At 42.1% G+C, this 18,169-nt stretch overlaps 1 protein-coding gene across 2 annotated transcripts in view; it reads left to right on the top strand.

The window, feature by feature from the left end:
- Nucleotides 1–1,141: 1,141 nt before the first annotated feature.
- The window catches only part of FRY (FRY microtubule binding protein), a gene marked incomplete at its 3' end in the record, with an annotated part of 178,470 nt that continues 161,442 nt past the window's right edge, over nt 1,142–18,169 (top strand). For both annotated transcript variants that reach the window (XM_082001351.1, XM_082001350.1), the window contains exon 1: nt 1,142–2,737. In XM_082001351.1, the coding sequence (XP_081857477.1) occupies nt 2,668–2,737 (70 nt within the window). In that variant the 5' untranslated portion in view covers nt 1,142–2,667. The remainder of the gene's footprint in view (nt 2,738–18,169) is intronic.

The following is an 18,169-nucleotide window of genomic DNA, read 5'->3' as shown; positions in this document are numbered from 1 at the left end:
AGTATCCAATGACGATAAGAGATAGAATAACAGCAAGATATGACCACTAAGTGAATGCCTTGCCTTTATTTTCCGTAAGGATGAGGCCTTGTAGAGGAGCAGAGGTAGGAAGAATAATACAAACAAAACAAAAAATCAATTATGAGGTGGGAAAAAACCCTCAGAGATCTTCAAATTTGCGTTACAAAACCCAGATAACTCCCCATTCATAATAATGGAAGAGCAGGCATATGAAGTTGCAGCTCTGGTAATAAAATTTTTGATGAATCTATCAAAAGAGAGATTCTGCCTTGTAAATATAAACCATAGAATTTATGGGGGGAAAATGTTCTATATCGAAAGAGAGGCTGCTTGACCTCAGCCAAACTCAAGGCTTTGAAACAAAATTTGGTGGGAGATTGTATTTAAGGGTGTGGATTTAACTGAAAATTGGATAAAATCCAATAGAGATTTAGGAAAGACAACTATTTGCAAATTAACCTTGTATTTTTATTTTTCAACAAGATAATTGTGATAAAATTAATATATCTGTTATCTTCAGAAAAGCATTTGATGCAGCACCCCAGGGGAATTATTACTTAAGTCCTTGAACATAGGAATTAATGCAGCATTTGTGAGGATGAATAAGGACTTGCAAACCTACCTGGCATTGTCTCTGCTGAAAAATCAATTAGTGGGATGGTAGGAAGTCATCAGTTCTAGGTCGTGAAACTTGCCATACTTGGTATTAAATTTAACTTTAATTGTAAAAAGTTGGAGCGCGCTGGTTAAAACGGGATGGTACAATGAGGAGGCATTGTCGGGGGTGGGGGGCAGGGATGAGGGGTTCTCAGAAAAGAAATTGCATGCCCAGACTGACAGCAATGGGATGATATTTAAGAGTATAGGGAGGAAGAGGTGATCAGATCTCTGATAGCTGGTGAGATCAAACCTGAGATACTCTGAACATTTCTGATAGTCCATGTTCAGGAAAGGCTGTAAACAGGTTTTGAGTAAACTTCATTTAGGAACTGCAAGAAGGTTTATAAAGTGAGTTTCTACAACAGGCTTCCATTAATGAGCACAGAAAACCTTATCTCTAGATGAGGTATGTTTACAGAAGACATTTAACATATTTGCAGTGAGAACCACAGGAGTTCGGTCTCAATGACCCTTGTGTTCCTCAGTTTCCAATCCAAACATCAAATATTCTGCATACTGAAACTAAAAATAATGTGCAAATATAATTGCTGGGAAAGGCTTTAGAAGAATCAGCAGCAGACAAGCTCTATTTTGGCTCAGATACTGTAATTATGAGATGCTGCAAGAAATTTATTCCACTACGTGAGAAAAGTAGTTATTCCCAGGAAATAGTATATGAAAGGATGATACCAAGAATACAGGAAACAAAAAATATTTGTGAAACTGATTCTTCTTATTTTTCTCCACTAACATTAAAATATGCGTAGTGATGTACTGTGATTATTTAAAATAAAACCTTAGGGATAGGGAAATTTTAGCCATCAATTAAGTATTTTGTAGAAGATACAGAGAGATTAACAAGCAATGAATTGCTTCCTCTCTTTCCTTGAATTCCTTAAGTGAATTCAGCTCCATTTAAAAAAAAAAATAAATCATTCTAGATAAAAATTACATCAAACTGAGAATTTTCTGTGGCTTTTTCGGAGGTGAATACCCAGCAGTGAGCTCTCTGGTTTATTTGCCGTTATGAATTCAGGTTGCTGTCTCTCATCTTTGTTACTAAAGGGGGGGGGGGTGGTCAAGAAAAAAATGACAACACATTTTTCTGTAGCAGTGGAAGAAAAGCAGAAGCAGCCAGTTTGAATGCCGTGTTTTTAGTCCTCTGAAGCGCTTCTCTTGTGCAACTGGGCTGAGGGAGAGCCTTTTTTTTTTTTTCCCCTTGCCAACGTCACTGCAATCAGAGCTATGGGCGCAGCGCGGCTTTACCGCAGCGTGATGCAGTTGTGCGTAGTTCAGCGCGCTCTGCTTGGGAGCGAGCGGCGGGAGAGCGGCTGGCCGGCGCGTCCAGAGGGGTGTCCATCAGAGGGTGGGTTTTTTGGTTGGTTTGGGGTTTCCCCCCCGCGAAGCTAAATAGCCCGGGTGATATTCCTCCAGCTGCAGAAGAGACGGTTTCAGTGGGGCTTCAAGTTGATACTCGGTTCGCAAGAGCAGGCGCCTACGTCGGGGCTGTCAGCTTCTGATGGAAAAAACGGCTTCAGAGGGGCAGACTGCACGTTACTGAAAGCACAGCTCAGACACGCCTCGGGAAAATACTCTTCAGTGTGCTTATGGAACAAGTGCTGTGGTACTGCATATGCCTTAACCGACCGGCAGGAATTTGCCCAGTTGTGGAACGGAATAAATGAAAAGACATACTGAGGGGGTGAGGGAATATAATACTCCGCAGATAGAATTCAGTACGAGCCCCGGAGGAAGAGCAAAGGACAAAAATCTCATGGTGTGTTTTTGTTGTTGTTGAGCGCCTTTTTTTTTTTTTTTTTTAAATGAGCTTACCTACCATGAACGGAAGAAGTGGATCTGCGGAGACTTCATTTCCTCCTCTGACCCCTCGTTTACATCACTAACTGGTGACAGTCACATCTACATACATAGTACCTGCCACTTCAGCTGCTCAGAATTATAGAAGCCTCTTTGTATGCAGCAGACATGGCTAGCCAGCAGGATTCAGGCTTCTTTGAAATCAGTATCAAATATTTACTGAAATCCTGGAGCAATAGTGAGTAGCAGAAGAGTAATCTTTTCATATTACGCATTGCTTGGTAAATAGCTAGGATAACCTAACGGATAAAATCTTATATTTCTGTATGCTTGTATTATATAAACCAAATAATTTTTGCTTTCGTCAGCTCTAAAAATCAGAATGTCAGAGATATAAATAGGTTTCATTAACTGCAAAGGCTGTAATGAGATTATACTAGATTTTGCTTGATTGAATTCTGAAGTTAGGCTGCTTTCTGGCTCTCTCCAATAGCACATTGCAGGGAGTGCATTCCAAACAGCGTTTCCTGCCTACATGTTTATTTGATTTGTTCAGGCTTTATCTAAATATTTTTGAAAATACTCTTTAATCACAAGGGTGTGGCATTGCTCAGAAGTTGATTTTTATTAATTGTGCAGTAAGGACAAAAATATAACGATGCAGGTCTCAAAGTCATTATTTTAGTGGGATAAAAAGCAAAACATCAGTTGCTTATAGATGCACTTCCCACCCTCTATGCTTAATTTCAGAATTTTATGCAATATTTTCATCCAGAAAGAATCGATCTGTTTATCTAATCCAGGCTGGGTTTTACAGCATGTAAACAAGTGGCATTTTACTCTTCCTTGGTCTTTTCAGTATTGCTGTTCCTGATTACCATTGCTGTTTAAATCAATCACTCTTTGGATTTTTAACAGTATTATGTAATAAAGATTTCTGAATCAAATTTAGTGCTTGCAAATATATTCAGGTTAGATAAGGCCGTGGCATAACTCTGGCAGAAATCTGCTTTTTAATTTAAAATACATGAACAGCATACTCCTTTTTTATAGAAGCTTGTATTAACAGTGCTAGATCTTCATAATTAACTGTTTTTAAAAGATAGAACACAATGTCTCTGGAAAAATCCAACTTGGCTACCTATGCAGTAAGGTTCTGATCATCCCACTCTCCATAATTTAATAACTTCTGCATAAAAGACTAGTATTTTAAAAGTCTATGAATATAGATATATATATTCTGCATAATACAGGCCGTGTATCTGAATACCTGCAAAGAAATAAAAGTAACACTATATTAATTGTGTGACATGTAAGGCTTGTCTTCATTAAATGATATCCATAGAAACTGTATTTTTCCAGGTCATTTGTAACCTCAGTAACACTGTACTGCTTGTTTGAATCCGGTTTTCTACCACAAGTGTGAAGCCACCAGGGAATAATACTATTACCTAAACAGCATTGCTTATCTGCCCTCCTTCTAAAATATTTAGTGCATGTTCATTCAAATCACTGATCCCACAAGGACTGGAGGACAATTTTATAATTTAGTGACTTTTTTTGACTAATGTTAACCAAGTACTGAGAACATAAGTGTGTTTTGTCAGAACATACTTTATAACAAGCTAGTTACAGTTTATGACAGAAGAAAAACAAGTCACTTTATGGTGCAGAAATTCTGGCATTATTTTTGTAATAGGCTACTGTAACTTTAAGTAAAACGAGGACTTAAGAATATAAAAATTACTATGTTACGGAATTAAATATAACATTTTAATCTTTTTTTTTCCCCTCTACATCGAAGTATATGGAAAGTATTTCAAAACAGCATGGATGTTTTTAGTCTGAAATTAGAAGTCCTTAAATGAGATTCTGTGTTACAGAAATGGAAATAGTATATGAAAAATTGGTATTGCTGACATTCTTTTAGCTGATAAACACACTTTCTGCTGTATTTGAATAAACAGTAGGAAGAAGTACAATAAATTAATCCAGGTTGACTTAAACTTGTGGCCAATTATATTTAATTTTTTTTTGCTTTCGGTCTGGAAGGCTGTATTCATAAATCTGTAAATATCCTTTCCAGTTGAAAAACAAACAATTTGATAAGAAGACAGTAGGGACTTCAGAAGACCTAGGGCTTTCTTCAGCTCTGCTGTGTGATGGGTGGAGCAGAGGAAAACACTTCCCTTGCTTGAGAAACTGCTGGGAAGCCTGCACATGCATGCACAGGAACATGTTTTTCAGAGAATAGGTGCTGTGTCTGCATACCCAAGAGCACAAGTAAGCTATAAATTATGCCGTGGCATTTACCTAGTAGAGAGAGATCTAATATAATGTTTTAAAAGAAAAGTAAGTCCTACAGTGTATATTTTGCTCAAATGGTAATAGTGTAGACGTGCTGTCCATGTATGTTTCTGTAAATTGGCTATTCAGAACAGTAGCTGTAAATAGCATTTATCCTTCCCAGGCTTTATAGTCCCACCAAAACCAATCCTTTCCATCGATTTGTGTTTTGGCTTAGACAGAGCATTAACATTTTCTAATAGATCGCCAACCGCACCCAGTGCCCATACTGTACCGTGAAATACACTCAGTTATGCTACCTGGGATGACAATTTTCTCCCGTTTTGCGATCTGAAGTCTTTAACGAACTAGCGTTCTTGTCACGCTAGGCAGGATTTTAGTTTGGTGTCACACGGCACTTGCAGAGGTGTTCGCCTGGCACACTGCTTGGATTTTCATGTTCATCAACCAGCTAAGGAGGCAGGTAATTTATGGGCACTGGAGTCAGTTCAATTTAGGTACCTGTTAGCTGTTGCAATCGGGATGATACAGGCAGTGGTGTATTCTCAGTGCATGCACTCTTGTTCCTAGGGGACAAAAAAAGCCGAGTCACAGTCTGGCCTTTGAATCATCCCACCAAACTGAGAAACCTGAAAATACTCCTTCGTGCAGCTCTCAAAACAGACGTTTTCTCTGCACATGTCAATAAGATACCATGCATGTCATGCAGTTCTGGAAAATATTCCTGTAATGTGTTGGAGATGAGATCAGAATTGGGATTCTCTGGTTGGAAAATAAGATTTTTTTTTTAGCTGATCTCATTTGTGTTCTGATGTTTTCTTAAATATGCAAGTATTTTTGATGAATTCTGCATTAGTCAACAGCTGCATGAATCATTTGCATGACTTCTGAAATTACTGCTAAAATGGCCATGCATACTCAAGGTGAGTAGTACTCACTTGGCCCACTGAGGTCAGTAAGACAGCAAGAATAAAATAGGGCTTACCAAAAGTAGCATGATTAAGAGTTTTCTCCTCAGATTCGGTATGGAAATATTGCAAAATACTTTTTGTAAATAAATATTTGTAAAACGACATATGAATCCAAGTGATAAGAATTTGAATCTGCAATTTTTCACTTTTTGAATGAATCAGATGATGGACTTACTCTGAATTTAATTTAAAAACAAAATCTGAATAGAAGTTTAAAAATCAAGCTACAAGAAGCTTCTATCAGTAGAAACTGCAGGACATTCTGTAATTCAATTTTTTGCAGTTTCTAGATCAGATCAGCAATTAAGTTTATTGGAGGAAAGGATGCTGTAGAAGAATCCAAACGGCACACGTAGATGGCTTACTTGTGCTTGTGGGCTGGTAGAACTGCATTTCGTTGTCTCCGAGTTACTAGAGAGATTTTGGAGTGTCCTTTTGTGCAATGAAACGAGCGGGCACATTTTGCATTGTGAACAATTTTATTTGCCATAGAATGGCATTATCTTCAGGGCCTTATTTTAAGGATTACAACACTTGTTTATCTACCTTTGAATGGCAAGATGTTTTTTTCTGTGGACTTGCATTTAATTCAAATTTGGAATAAGGTCTTTTTCAGTATTAGGACTTCAGGTCTCTTTCCCACCGCCCATACTTCCCTCTATTCTTCCACAGTAGCCACCATCCACATCAAAATCCTCGTATCATCATCCTCTTCACCTTGTGCTGTACAAAGCCCATTGCTCAATCCTCCTCCTGCACACCCCGTGCTCCTGCACGCCCAGGCCCTGTAGTAGTGGCGGGTAAAAGCCGCTGGCTCTTTACTAGGGGTGGCAACATTGGAGGCGGCTTAGTCCTGGGGGCAGACAGGCCCCCACGTCAGTTATTGCTCGCATGGCTCAAACACAGCAGCATCCCAGAACGCTCCCAGGAGGAGCTCTGGCTCCTCCGCGGCTCATTTGTCGCGTACAGAGCCGAGCACAGTGATGGTGTCCAAACAAGTTACGTTGTCAGAAGAGCATTAGGAGTTAGAGAAACTTCTTGATGGCCGATGTGAAGCCTGCGGGGTTGTTGGCTGCCATGTAGTCCTTCATTAAATTAATGTAATATATTCAGCAATGAAATTCAGCCTTTTACAGAGAATATTCACAAAGCCCTGTGTCTGTGAGCATGAGAAAGGGAAGGCCGTGGGCGGTTTCTTAGGTAAAAGTCCGCGTTACGTGTCAAATCTGCGGTGCGCTATTTCGATACTCCAGTACGATTTCATTGTGCGGGAAAAAGGTAACAGCCGTTCGCAGGGGTGGCTTATCAGCGGGCAGACACGGCCTGTTCGAGGCTGAGTACGCTACGCACGCTGCGCCGTCAGGCTGGGTGGCTGCGGCAAGATACCAGCGAAGGGAAGAGGCTCCGTCGAGTTTCTCAGTGCCCGCCTAAACGCGCTCCCGGAACAAGGAGAACCTATGCTTCCCGGCCGTCTCTCGTGCTCTGGTGTTCCCACTCTTGCAGACCCCAAAAAGCAGCTGACGTGCTGCAAATTCACCCTGCGGGGCAAGGCTCGACTCTTGCCTGACGCGAGTGGGTGGCCTGCACTCGAGTGGGAAGGGGCAGGGCGCGTGGTTGTGGTGGGCGGGAGAGCAGGCTGGCACTGACCGGAGAAACGGCAGCCTGGGCTAGGCCCGTGCTTGGACCTTCTCCTCCTGCTTGCGACGGAGGTCTGACCCCAACACAGCTGCAGAAAGCTGGCCCCTTCCACAGCCCCCGCCTGCGGGCGGCCCGGGGGGTGAAGGTGAGCATCTGCGCAGGCCTTGGCATGTGACTCTGCCTGGCACAAAGGATGCTGTTAATTCAAGCTGTCTTGCTGCATAAAGGGAATTGATTGCTCTGTCCATCGAGCCTGAAATTAGGGTGCTTAGTGTATTCTTTCAGCTTTAAGTAGTCTGTGATTGTCAGCAGAAAAGTGACTTGCTTAACAGCGGCGGCTGTTATCACCCAGGACAACCTTCTTTGTGTTTGTCTGTAGATCAGATCCTCCTCTCCACGGAGCTGTAGGGAAAGGCTTTAAACCAGAGTGTTCGGGCTGTGTGCTGGGTGATACCCATTTTAGAATTTGCATTTTGACACGGTTCTTCTTAGAAGGGAAAACGGAAGTTTTATGACTTTGGGGACACGACAACTCTTAACAGAGGATTTGTGTTTATTTTGATGTTTGCTACTCTCTTCAGGACCTTCCAGAATTGTTTTTACCATATTGAGAGGAAAAAAGCATGAGAGAATCCAAAATGCTCTATTGTAAAATTCCGTTTATTTACAGAATGAGTTTGCTTGCCATTAAGAAGTTCGAATTGTTGTCGTAAACATCTACAAATAGTTTGAGTGCAGTCTTAGTGCATAGATTTTTGTGGCAAAACTTCAGTCTTTATCTCAAATTATAAAATAGGCTGGAAACAAGACAACATAAACTAGGCATAGATAATTACTGGTACATATTCCATAAAGGTTCCAATAATTCTACTCGTGGTAAAACCAAAACTATTCTGTTGTACTATTAGTATCCACTTTGAGTGATTAATTTGTGATAGCTGATGTTGCAGTACTGTTGGTTTGTCAAATTACCAGCAGGTTTTTTTTTTCCAATATAGCTAGGTACTATTCAGAAAGATCAGGGGAAGAACTAACAGTTCATGTGGTTTCCTCTATGCATGTAAAATACCACTGAAGAAGCTGTGGGTTGTGTATATTTATGTATATAAAAATTAAAAGAACATGTATAACGGGACTGATAATATACAGATTGCCGTAGGTGTATAAAGCGTACAAAAGTGTCCGTGGTTTAGTAGAGGAGGATATAAGCCTAAATGCTACTTAACATTCCTTTTGTATTTCAGTCACTTTTGATGCACTCATTTCATTAATAGTTTAAAGTCTCTGTATTGACCTTGTGGACAGTAGGACGCAGTCTCTGCACTTCCAGAATTCCGATTGCATGTGCTTGTCCAGCTTTATTTTCTGTATTCATTCCTTGGTTTCTTAGCGATTGGTGAGTGCTCTGACACTTGCTATGAGTTGGTAGCCCTAGAGACTGGATTCCTGCGGGTATCGAACCCACGATGAGCAGGTGGGGCATTGCAGTAGCTGTTGCTGGGAGGGGCAGTCCCACCCCAGCCTCTTGTCCCTGTCCCCGTGCTCCTACTCCTCCTCTCCCACCCTAACTCTGCATACGGTTAATATCCTGCCAGTTGAAACTTTCTAAAATGGTGTATATGCTCAGGTCAGTGTAAGGAAAGGGACAAGGAGACATGGCTAAGAGTGGGAGGCAGTTTTGTCCGATTCCTGATATTAGACTGGTGGAGCTGTATGGTAAATTATATTTACTTTCTTTAGTGACTCCTCTACTTGTGCCTGCTTCTAAATATCAGAGCTAGTTCCTTCTACAGGCCAGTCTAAGCTTTTGCATCTCTCTCTCCTCTGCTTCAGAGCATCAGCAGTGAATGTTTCTGTAGTTGTTTCCGTGATAAATTTGGGCTGCAGAATAATTTCACAGAGGTAGGTAGCCGAATTATTTGAGAGTTGGTGACTTCTCATTCACTGCAATTACCTAAAATAGATTTGAATTGATTGTCCGTAGAAAGAAAACCCCTTCTCCTTTAGTGTACTTTCTTCTGAATCAACCATTCCTTTGCCTATTGCTTCAGCAAAAAGGTGTACTAAACATAGTGTTCAAACTTGGCAGCAGCTCTTTCAGCCAGAAATTGTAAGTTCTTATAATGTTTATATTTTTTAAGAATGTAAATTGAAAGAAGTTCAATAGTATGACAAAGTGAGGCAAGACGTCTGCCGACCAGCTCATCAACCTGCTAAGAGCTTGAAACTAGGAATGACAGTAGAGGGAGATTATGACCCATAGTTCAGTTAGGTAGCAGTGACCTGGGGTGGAAAGCAAAGGGTGCAGGGCAGAGGGAACAAGAGACACCTGAGGAACTGCAAAACAGGATGAAGAGACACCCACCTTAAGTGTATGTATGGAAATACACGCACTCTGGAAGACAAGCAGGAGGAAGCTGAGTGCTGCATGCAGTCACAAGACTGCAACATCATTGGAGTAGCAGGCGTAGTGTTAACAGCTCACACAGTTGGAGGGCTGTGATGGATGGGTACAAGCTCTTCAGGAAGGACCTGCAGGGAAGATGAGGAGTGGAGGTTGCCATCATTGTGAAGGAGCTCGTGTGTGGAGCTCTTGTATGTGATGGGTGGGTGACAGTGTTCTTAAGAGTTTGTAGGTCAGGAATAGAAGAGAGGACTTTAAGGGTTACATGATGGTGTGAATCTGTTACAGGCCACCCCATCAGGGTGAGGAAACAGGCAAAGCCTTCTTTAAACAACTTGAAGAAGTTGGTGAATTGCTGATGTTGGTTCACATGGGTGACTTGGACCTCCTGATGTCTGCTAGAAGTGCAATGTAGTAGGACACAAGCAGTCAAGATTTCTTGAGGGTGTTGGGAGTAACTTCTTGATACAAGGTGGACCAACAAGGGGTAAAGTGCAGCTGGATTTGCTGTGCACTAAAAAGAAAGACCTGGCTGGAGCTCAAGAGCCTGAGAAGAGTGAGGGAAGAGGGCAGCAGAGTACAGAACCTGGACTTTAGGAGAGCAGATTTCAGTTTTTCAGATTTCAGGAACTATTAGGTGAGATCCTATGGGGGGCAGCTCTGAAAGGCAAAGTAACTCAGGAAAGCTGGCAGGTCTTGGAGGTCAGCATCTTCCGAGTGCAAGAGTGGGACACCCCAATGCTCAGGGAAACAAGCAGATATATGAGGAGACTGGCTTGGCTTATCAGGGCCCTTAAAGCTGAGCTGCAGTGCAAAAATGGCGATATATTGGAGGCGGAAGCAGGGGTTAGCTACAAAGGAGGAATTTATAAACATTGCTGGGGCATGCAGGGATGGTGCTTGGAAATCCAAAGCTCAGCTGGAGGTTGGAATTGCAAGAAATGTCAAGGGCAACAAGATGACTTTCTCTTCCTTCATTAGTGGTAAAAGGCTGAACAAGGAAAATGTGGACCTGTTGCTGAATGGACTGAGGTACTGAGTGCCACCTTTGCCTCAGTCTTCACCAGCAAGTTCTCTCCGTCCCTCTCTCTGCCAAGTGCTGGAGTGGCCCTTGATAATGGCACCTCTAATTAAGGGGGGAAAGGTAGAACTTGTGCGAGTCCAGAGTTCAGGAGTACAGGAACTACTGAGAAGCCTGGCAATTCCATGTATATTTATGATCTTTTATATATTTCAAATTATAGTCACATTGAAAACGGAGGGATAGCAAAGGTTTTCAATTCCTAGCATACAGCAGAGCTTGCTAGAACAAGTGGCTGAATGAAAACCTGTGTGAGAAACACTGGCTTCCTAGTTTGCTCATAGCCAAATAGCAGTGGTTTCAATGAGTTGTCGAATGCTGCTTGCTTCCTCCTCTACATGAGAGATCACCAATACAGAGAGACCACCAACAGCATTGATGTTTGTGCATAAATATCAAGGTATTGATACCAATGCAACTGGTATTACAGAGCCACCTGAGAGATTGAGCTCTGTCACATTCCAGAAGGGAGATTTTGGGGTGCTTTTCAGGCCACTGGTTTGAAAAGAAATCAGAGTGGTGTTTTGTAAATAGTGAGGGATCACTGTAGTGACATGTATCACGTGTCTCCGGGGAATGTGTTGCTGATAAAGAGCTTAGTTAGGTGTTCGGATCCTTAGCGGGGAAGTTTCGCACACAAAAAAAGTGAGACCCTTTTGAGAGACAGGCTATACAATCTTTATTCTGAATACTTTCCATGCTTTCAGAAATTTGGTGTCATCAAATATAGCACTAATGCATACAAGTAGAGAGGCTGCTGTGGTTTTTACTAGTCACAGAGGGGTTCAGAAATCATGATGTGTGTACGGTTGAAATGTGAAGATGTTGCATGGATTGGTGTTAGACAAGGACTGATCAAAAGCATGTAACAGACTTTGATTATTATTCTTGATTTTATTTATAATTGTGAAGTTGCAGATGGCTTTAGTTTTATTTTGAAAGGCTTGACTTTGCAAGACTCATTTATATTCCGTTGAATTCTTAAGTAACCAGTAGTACCTGGTTCAGCACAGAAGTCTGCAAAGGTATTGTTTTGCAGGAATTCTCCTATAATTATGTGATCATTATACTAACATTTTTTCCTAATCTCTATCTCTCCTCTGTCTCTGTAACTTTGAAGAGTCTCAACTTGTGTGTGCAGTAAATAAAACTTTGAAGGATGTCCATTTATCAATTTGTTTCTTTTGATACTGATTCCCTTGAACAGCTTTTTTTTGAAAAGAATATATACAATTACCTTTCTTACTGGATTTCTGACGGGTTGTTATTTATGAATGTCATCAAATCATAGAATCATAGAAGAATTTGGGTTGGGAGGGCCTTTTAAAGGTCATCTAGCCCAACGCTCCTGCAATAAGCCGGGACATCTTCAACTAGATCAGGTGGCATAGAGCCTGAACTCTGATGGTTTGCCTTCTGGGCTGTGAGTGCACATTGCCAGCTCCTGTCCAGCTTTTCATCCACCAGTACCCCCAAATCCTTCTCAGCAGGGCTGCTCTCAATCCCTTCATCCCCCAGCCTGTATTGATACCCAGCCTTGCCTCCACCTAGGTGCAGGACCCTCCACATGGCCTTGTTGAACCTCAGGAAGTTCACATGGGCCCATTCCTCAGGCTTGTCCAGGTCTCTCTGGATAGCATCCCATCCCTCAGGTGTGTCAGCCACGCCACTCAACTTGGTGTCATCTGCAAACTTGCTGAGGGTGCACTTGATCCCACTGTCTGTGTCATTGATGAAGATATTAAACAGTACTGGTCCCAACATGGACCCCTGAGGGACACCACTCGTCCCCGATTTCCACCTGGACATTCAGCCGTTGACCACTACGCTCTGGGTGCAAGCATCCAACCAATTCCTCATCCACTGAACAGTCCACCCATCAAATCCATCTCTCTCCAATTTAGAGAGAAGGATGTTGTGGGGAACCGTGTCAAAGGCCTTACAGAAGTCCAGATAGACAACATTGATAGCTCTTCCCTTGTCCACTGGTGTGGTCACTCCATCACAGAAGGCCACTAGGTTGGTCAGGCAGGACTCGCACTTGGTGAAGCCATGCTGGCTGTCTCGAATCACCTCCCTGTCCTCCATGTGCCTTAGCACAGCTTCCAGGAGAATCTGTTCCATAATCTTCCCAGGCACAGAGATGAGGCTGACAAGTTGGTCATTCCCAGGGTCCTCATTGCTACCATCTGAAAGAACGGGTGCAATGTTTCCCTTTTTCCCAGTGGGAGGGACTTTGCTGTTCCAGTCCCTGTCTTGCAGTCTATCCACTCGAGAGGCGTGGGAAGCAAGATTGCCAGTGAAGACTGAGGCAAAGATGTCATTGAGTACCTCAACCTTCTCCTCCTCTGTTGTTACCAGTTTTCCAGTCTTGCTCATCAAGGGGAGTACACTTTCTTTGACCTTCCTTTTCTGGATGACACGCCTGTAGAAGTGCTGCTTACTATTCTTTGTGTCCCTTGACAAGTTCAGCTCCAGCCACGCCTTGGCCCTCCTGACCTCATCCCTATACAACTGGGCAGTGTCCCTGTACTCTTCCCAGGATAGCTGTACCTGCTTCCACTGCCTATGCATTTCCTTCTTGCCCTTTAGTTTGCCCAGCAGGTCTCAACTCAGTCATGCCAGCCTCTCACCTTCCTTACCTGATTTCTTACACCTGGGGATCGAGAGCTCTTGCGCTTAATGGAAAGCATCCCTAAAGATCTGTCAGCTCTGTTCTGCTCCCTTGTCCCTGAGGGCAGTTTCCCAGGTCGTCCTATTGAACTCCCTGAAGAGCTGGAAGTTTGCTTTCCTAAAATGTAGGGTCCCGGCTTTAATCTTGGCCTGTCCCATATCCCCCAGGACTGCGAACTCCTCCAGCGCATGATTGCTGCAGCCCAGGCTGCTTCCAGTCTTGACATCACCAATTAGCTCACTTGCGTTGGTGACCAACAGGTCCAGTATCGCATCCCCTCTGGTAGGGCTGTCTTTTACTTGGCTTAAGTTATCCTCAGTGCACACCAGGAGTCTCCTGGATTGCCTACAGCTCACCATGCTAGTTTTCCTGCAGATGTCAGGGTGGTTGAAGTCCCCAGCAGGGCGAGAGCCTGTGAATGCAATGCCTCCTGTAGCTGGAGTAAGAAGGCTTTGTCAATAGGCTCCCCTTGATTGGGCGGCCTGTAGCAGACAGCAGCCACGGGGTTCCCTTTGCTGTCTTGGTCTCAGATTCTTACCCATAAGCTTTCAGCCTACTTGTGGCTATTCTTCAGAGACAGCTCTTCACACTCTATCCATTTCTTGATGCAGAGGGCAACATCAAGGTCTAGATCAATTTGTCTTTGTAGTCAGAAGGGTACGTTTATAGAGTTCTAACCCAAGTTCTTCTTTGAGAAGTTTGTAGAGTAGGTTTCTGCATATACTGATAGTAATACATTGTTGCGTATTTTCTGAATCAGGTTTATTCTGTGTGTATTACAGAGATGTCACATGTTGAAAGTAGTCTAAGCTACCTGACATCAGGTTTTGCAATTTATTCCCTTGGAACTGGAATTCTTTTAATTCTGCTTTCCAATGGAAGCAAAGTTTATTCAGTCTGTTGCCTTTTTGAACATGCTGACCAAATTCAGAACAGTTCAGAGAAGGGTAGAGTTCTTAAAGATACCCAAGTTTCTACAGAATTTATAAAACGAGGCTCTTTGTTAGATAGTGAAGAGGGAAGTCCACCTGATGAAAAATGGCAGCATAAGCTTCCCATCTTCTTACACATAAGAAAATCCTTGCTGCCACAGCTTTTGTAAATGCCCCGTGTGTGAGACAAGCTTCAGTCACAATTTGGAGAGGATTGCACGCAAAACTCGTAGTGTTGCTTATTTTGAAATACATTCACAAGATGCAAATTGACATTCATTAGTTCAGATGCAGGGAAACTGCTGCTAATACCTTGCTTGCAATGGTCTGCATTATAATAATACTCATACAGTGCTTCCCATCTAGAGGCTTCACAGACTTAAATTCTTTCAGCATTATTACATGAATATGAAAAACGGAAGTATTATTCCTTTATTGCTATTACTGGGCAAATTGAAACAGAGCAATTAACTGAGAAACACAAGTTTACACATGAAACCTGTGTTAGAGCTGGAAATGAAACCCCTTATTCTATTCGTTTACTGAAAGAACATTTCTTCCTTCACATTCTTGGTAGGCAAATGACACATTGTGAATCATGACTCAACTAGTTATTATTTGTAACAAGATTTTTAATTGTCAGTAAGTAGTAATTTTAAAATTTAAATGTCCTTGGATTATTTTAAATTCCACAGGGTGCATATTTCTTGCTACAGAGTAGCAATGAGTAGAGAATTACTTGGCTATAATTCTTTTTCTTTGAAGGCAGATGTTTGAAACAAATAACCTCACCACAGTCTTTATCTGTGTGCCATCTGAACCAAAGCTAGGCATTTATTTTGATTTTTGTTCTATTACTCATAGGCAGGAAAATGTGGCAGAGCAACGTATGTATTCTTTACTGGGGTGAGTGCTTGATCAAGAGCCGTAACTCCCTGCGAAACAAAAGTTGGAGAGTGCTGCCTTTGAAATACAAAAGTTATTAGGGATTATAGTAAATTAAGCAAAGTCTCAGCTTGCCCATAGTGAATCTTTAACATTTATGTCATAAAATAGAAAATGGAAATATTTTCAAAGGGAAAGTGAAATTAAAAATTTTGATTGTTTTGCTTAGTTGTCAGTCGTGTTTAAGCACTAAGGGACAGGACAGGTAGAAGTGGGTGTTACAGGGAGCTGCAGACTTCTATGGCAAGTGAAATTACTGTAATCATTGTAATTATTATTTTAATGAACTTTTAAAACTAAATTGATAATATAGACAGGTCGGAATTTTATAAAAAGAAAGAAGAAGTATAATATTTGTTAATAATTATGTGTGTATAGTGCTGTGCCTACTTTTTTATGTAAAAAAGCTCTTTCCTGTTACCAGTAATTTTTTCTGAGCTCAGCAGTTGGGGCTAAAGCACTTCTAAACTTAATGTCCCGGAAGATGAATTTTGGAATTTTCTACAGAAATGGTTCTACCCTCTCTGAGAGTGAGAAAATGCAAAAACACTGTTGTGTGTTTGTGTTAAAAATTCTCTTGAAGAGCATCTTGGGTGTGGCTGGGGGACAGAGACCTTGCAGCCAACTGCTTCTGTATGGTGACTGTCATGGGGGGAGTGGGGGGGGAGATTGGGTTTGGATGAAGAGCCCAGGAAGGAGAGGAGAACAGGCAGGGGAGTCATCGTGGGAGGAATCAGAAATATGGGAATTGATACTTCGCAGACAGTGGGAGTAGAAATTAAGAGTGGCTGGTAGGAGATGGGGCCAAAGGGAGGCTGGAAAGGGGTGGGTGAAGAGGCAGGGACGGGAGGAGGGATGGGATGGGCGTGAGAGGACTGGAAGGACAAGGTGAGCAATGTTTGGCTGGGCAAGGGGAACAGTGCATGGGAGTCTGGGACTGGAATGGGGAGCCTGAAGTGGGGAAGACGCAACTGTGAGGAGACACCCGATTGTAGAGATGGAGTAAGAAGAGAGCAGCTGGGGAGATGGGGGAGGTGAGAGACAGAGAAATCCCCTCCCAAGCGCAGAATGCAGTGCAGGAATTCTGATTTCCATCCTATAGCCTTGCTTTCTAGCAAAGCTCTCCAGCAAAGGGTATGCCTTGTTTTGCCTTAGTGCTTAGGTTAGGTGGCAGAAAGTGTTAAATGTTGTCCCGTGAGGAGGGCAGCAAGTGACTTGTGTGTGCTGTTAAGGTGACTGGGTCAGTTGGTTCATTTGGCATCAGATTAATCATATGTCCAGTGTATTACCTCACTTTGGAAAGCCTGAGTCCAATGAGGTAATGCAGCACACAGTGGAAAGCACATAGATGTACGAAGAAATACTCTTACCTGATTATTGTTCTACTTATTGCTACTTACAATGCAGTAGCAGATAACTTCCTAACGGATTTCTTCTTCAATACAGCAGGTAGTGTATAAGCTAATAATAAAAGCTAGTCTGTCTTAGGATCTCCCAAGGAAGGTTGTCACAGCATCATTAAGGTTGGAAAAGACCTTTAAGATAATCAAGTCCAACCATCAACCCAACACCACCATGCCCACTAAACCATGTCCCGAAGTGCCACGTCCACATGTTTTTTGGACACTTCCAGTCCAAATGGTGACTCCACCACCTCCCTGGGCAGCCTGTTCAATGTCAGACAGGTCTGGGGGCTTTTGACAGGTGAATGAAGAAACAGACCTTGTGTTTGGGTATTAGTGAATATTTGAGTGTCACTCAGCATACTTTCAAGTATAATAGTTTTATAAACAACCTGTTAAAAACTGGGATGAGGCATTGTAAATAAAGTGTCCTTGCTGATGGGTTGCTGTCAGGTTAGATTGAGCTAAGCAGTTGGGTACCGCAGGGGTGGACTCCAGGATTTATTTTATTTTATGTCCTCAGTAGGGATTTGGTAGAAGGTAAATAGCACGTTAATGATATTTGTGATAATCTTTACATGAAAGCATGTAAGTATTGGCAAAGAAAAAGGAGGAAAAAAAAGAATAATCAAATGAAATGAAGGGTTATTTAGAGTAAAAATCTGAAAATGTACTTACCATGGGAATCTGTAAATGTCTTTGGAGACAGAATTTATTTTTGACACATGAAAAACAAGACTGGCTACATTTTTAAACTGTAGCGTAAGGGCCAGCGCTTCACTGGAAGGAGAGGCATAGGGTTGACTGTCTTCTGCAGCTGCAGTGAGAGAAGGTCCGTGCACACGCACACGTGCTGCACCTGGGCCAATTCCCGGCTCTATTTTGCCCACAGTAGGAAACCCAGAGGTCTGTCCACTACAGCAGAGCTGCTGAGAATGGCAATTACAAGTAAGGGTTTTTTATTTTTTTTGAGGACAAACAGTAAACATTTTACTTCCAGCAGTAAAATGGAAGCGTCACATTACTGGCAAGTTAGAGATTTGTTTAAATTTATTATGTGCTTATGATATTAATAGATACTTAACAATGGCTTTCTGCCTAACATTGATACCATTCTTTCTAGTTGACCATAAAGGCTATTATTACTTCATGCAGTCATTTTCTTGTTACAAAAAGGAATCTATTTCTGCAAAGTAATGAGATAGAGAGTTTCTATAAAGTTGCTGCCACTGACTTTAATGAAGCATTTTTCTCAGTTAAGTACAGAGGGATGTATAATACTAGTCAGATCCTCTTGCACAGCTAGCACATATCC

Source organism: Phaethon aethereus, assembly GCF_964289735.1.
Source record: "Phaethon aethereus genome assembly, chromosome: 1".
NCBI classification, from domain to species: domain Eukaryota; kingdom Metazoa; phylum Chordata; class Aves; order Phaethontiformes; family Phaethontidae; genus Phaethon; species Phaethon aethereus.
Note: the sequence above shows the minus strand (reverse complement) of the source record. Positions and strands in the feature narration are given on the sequence as shown.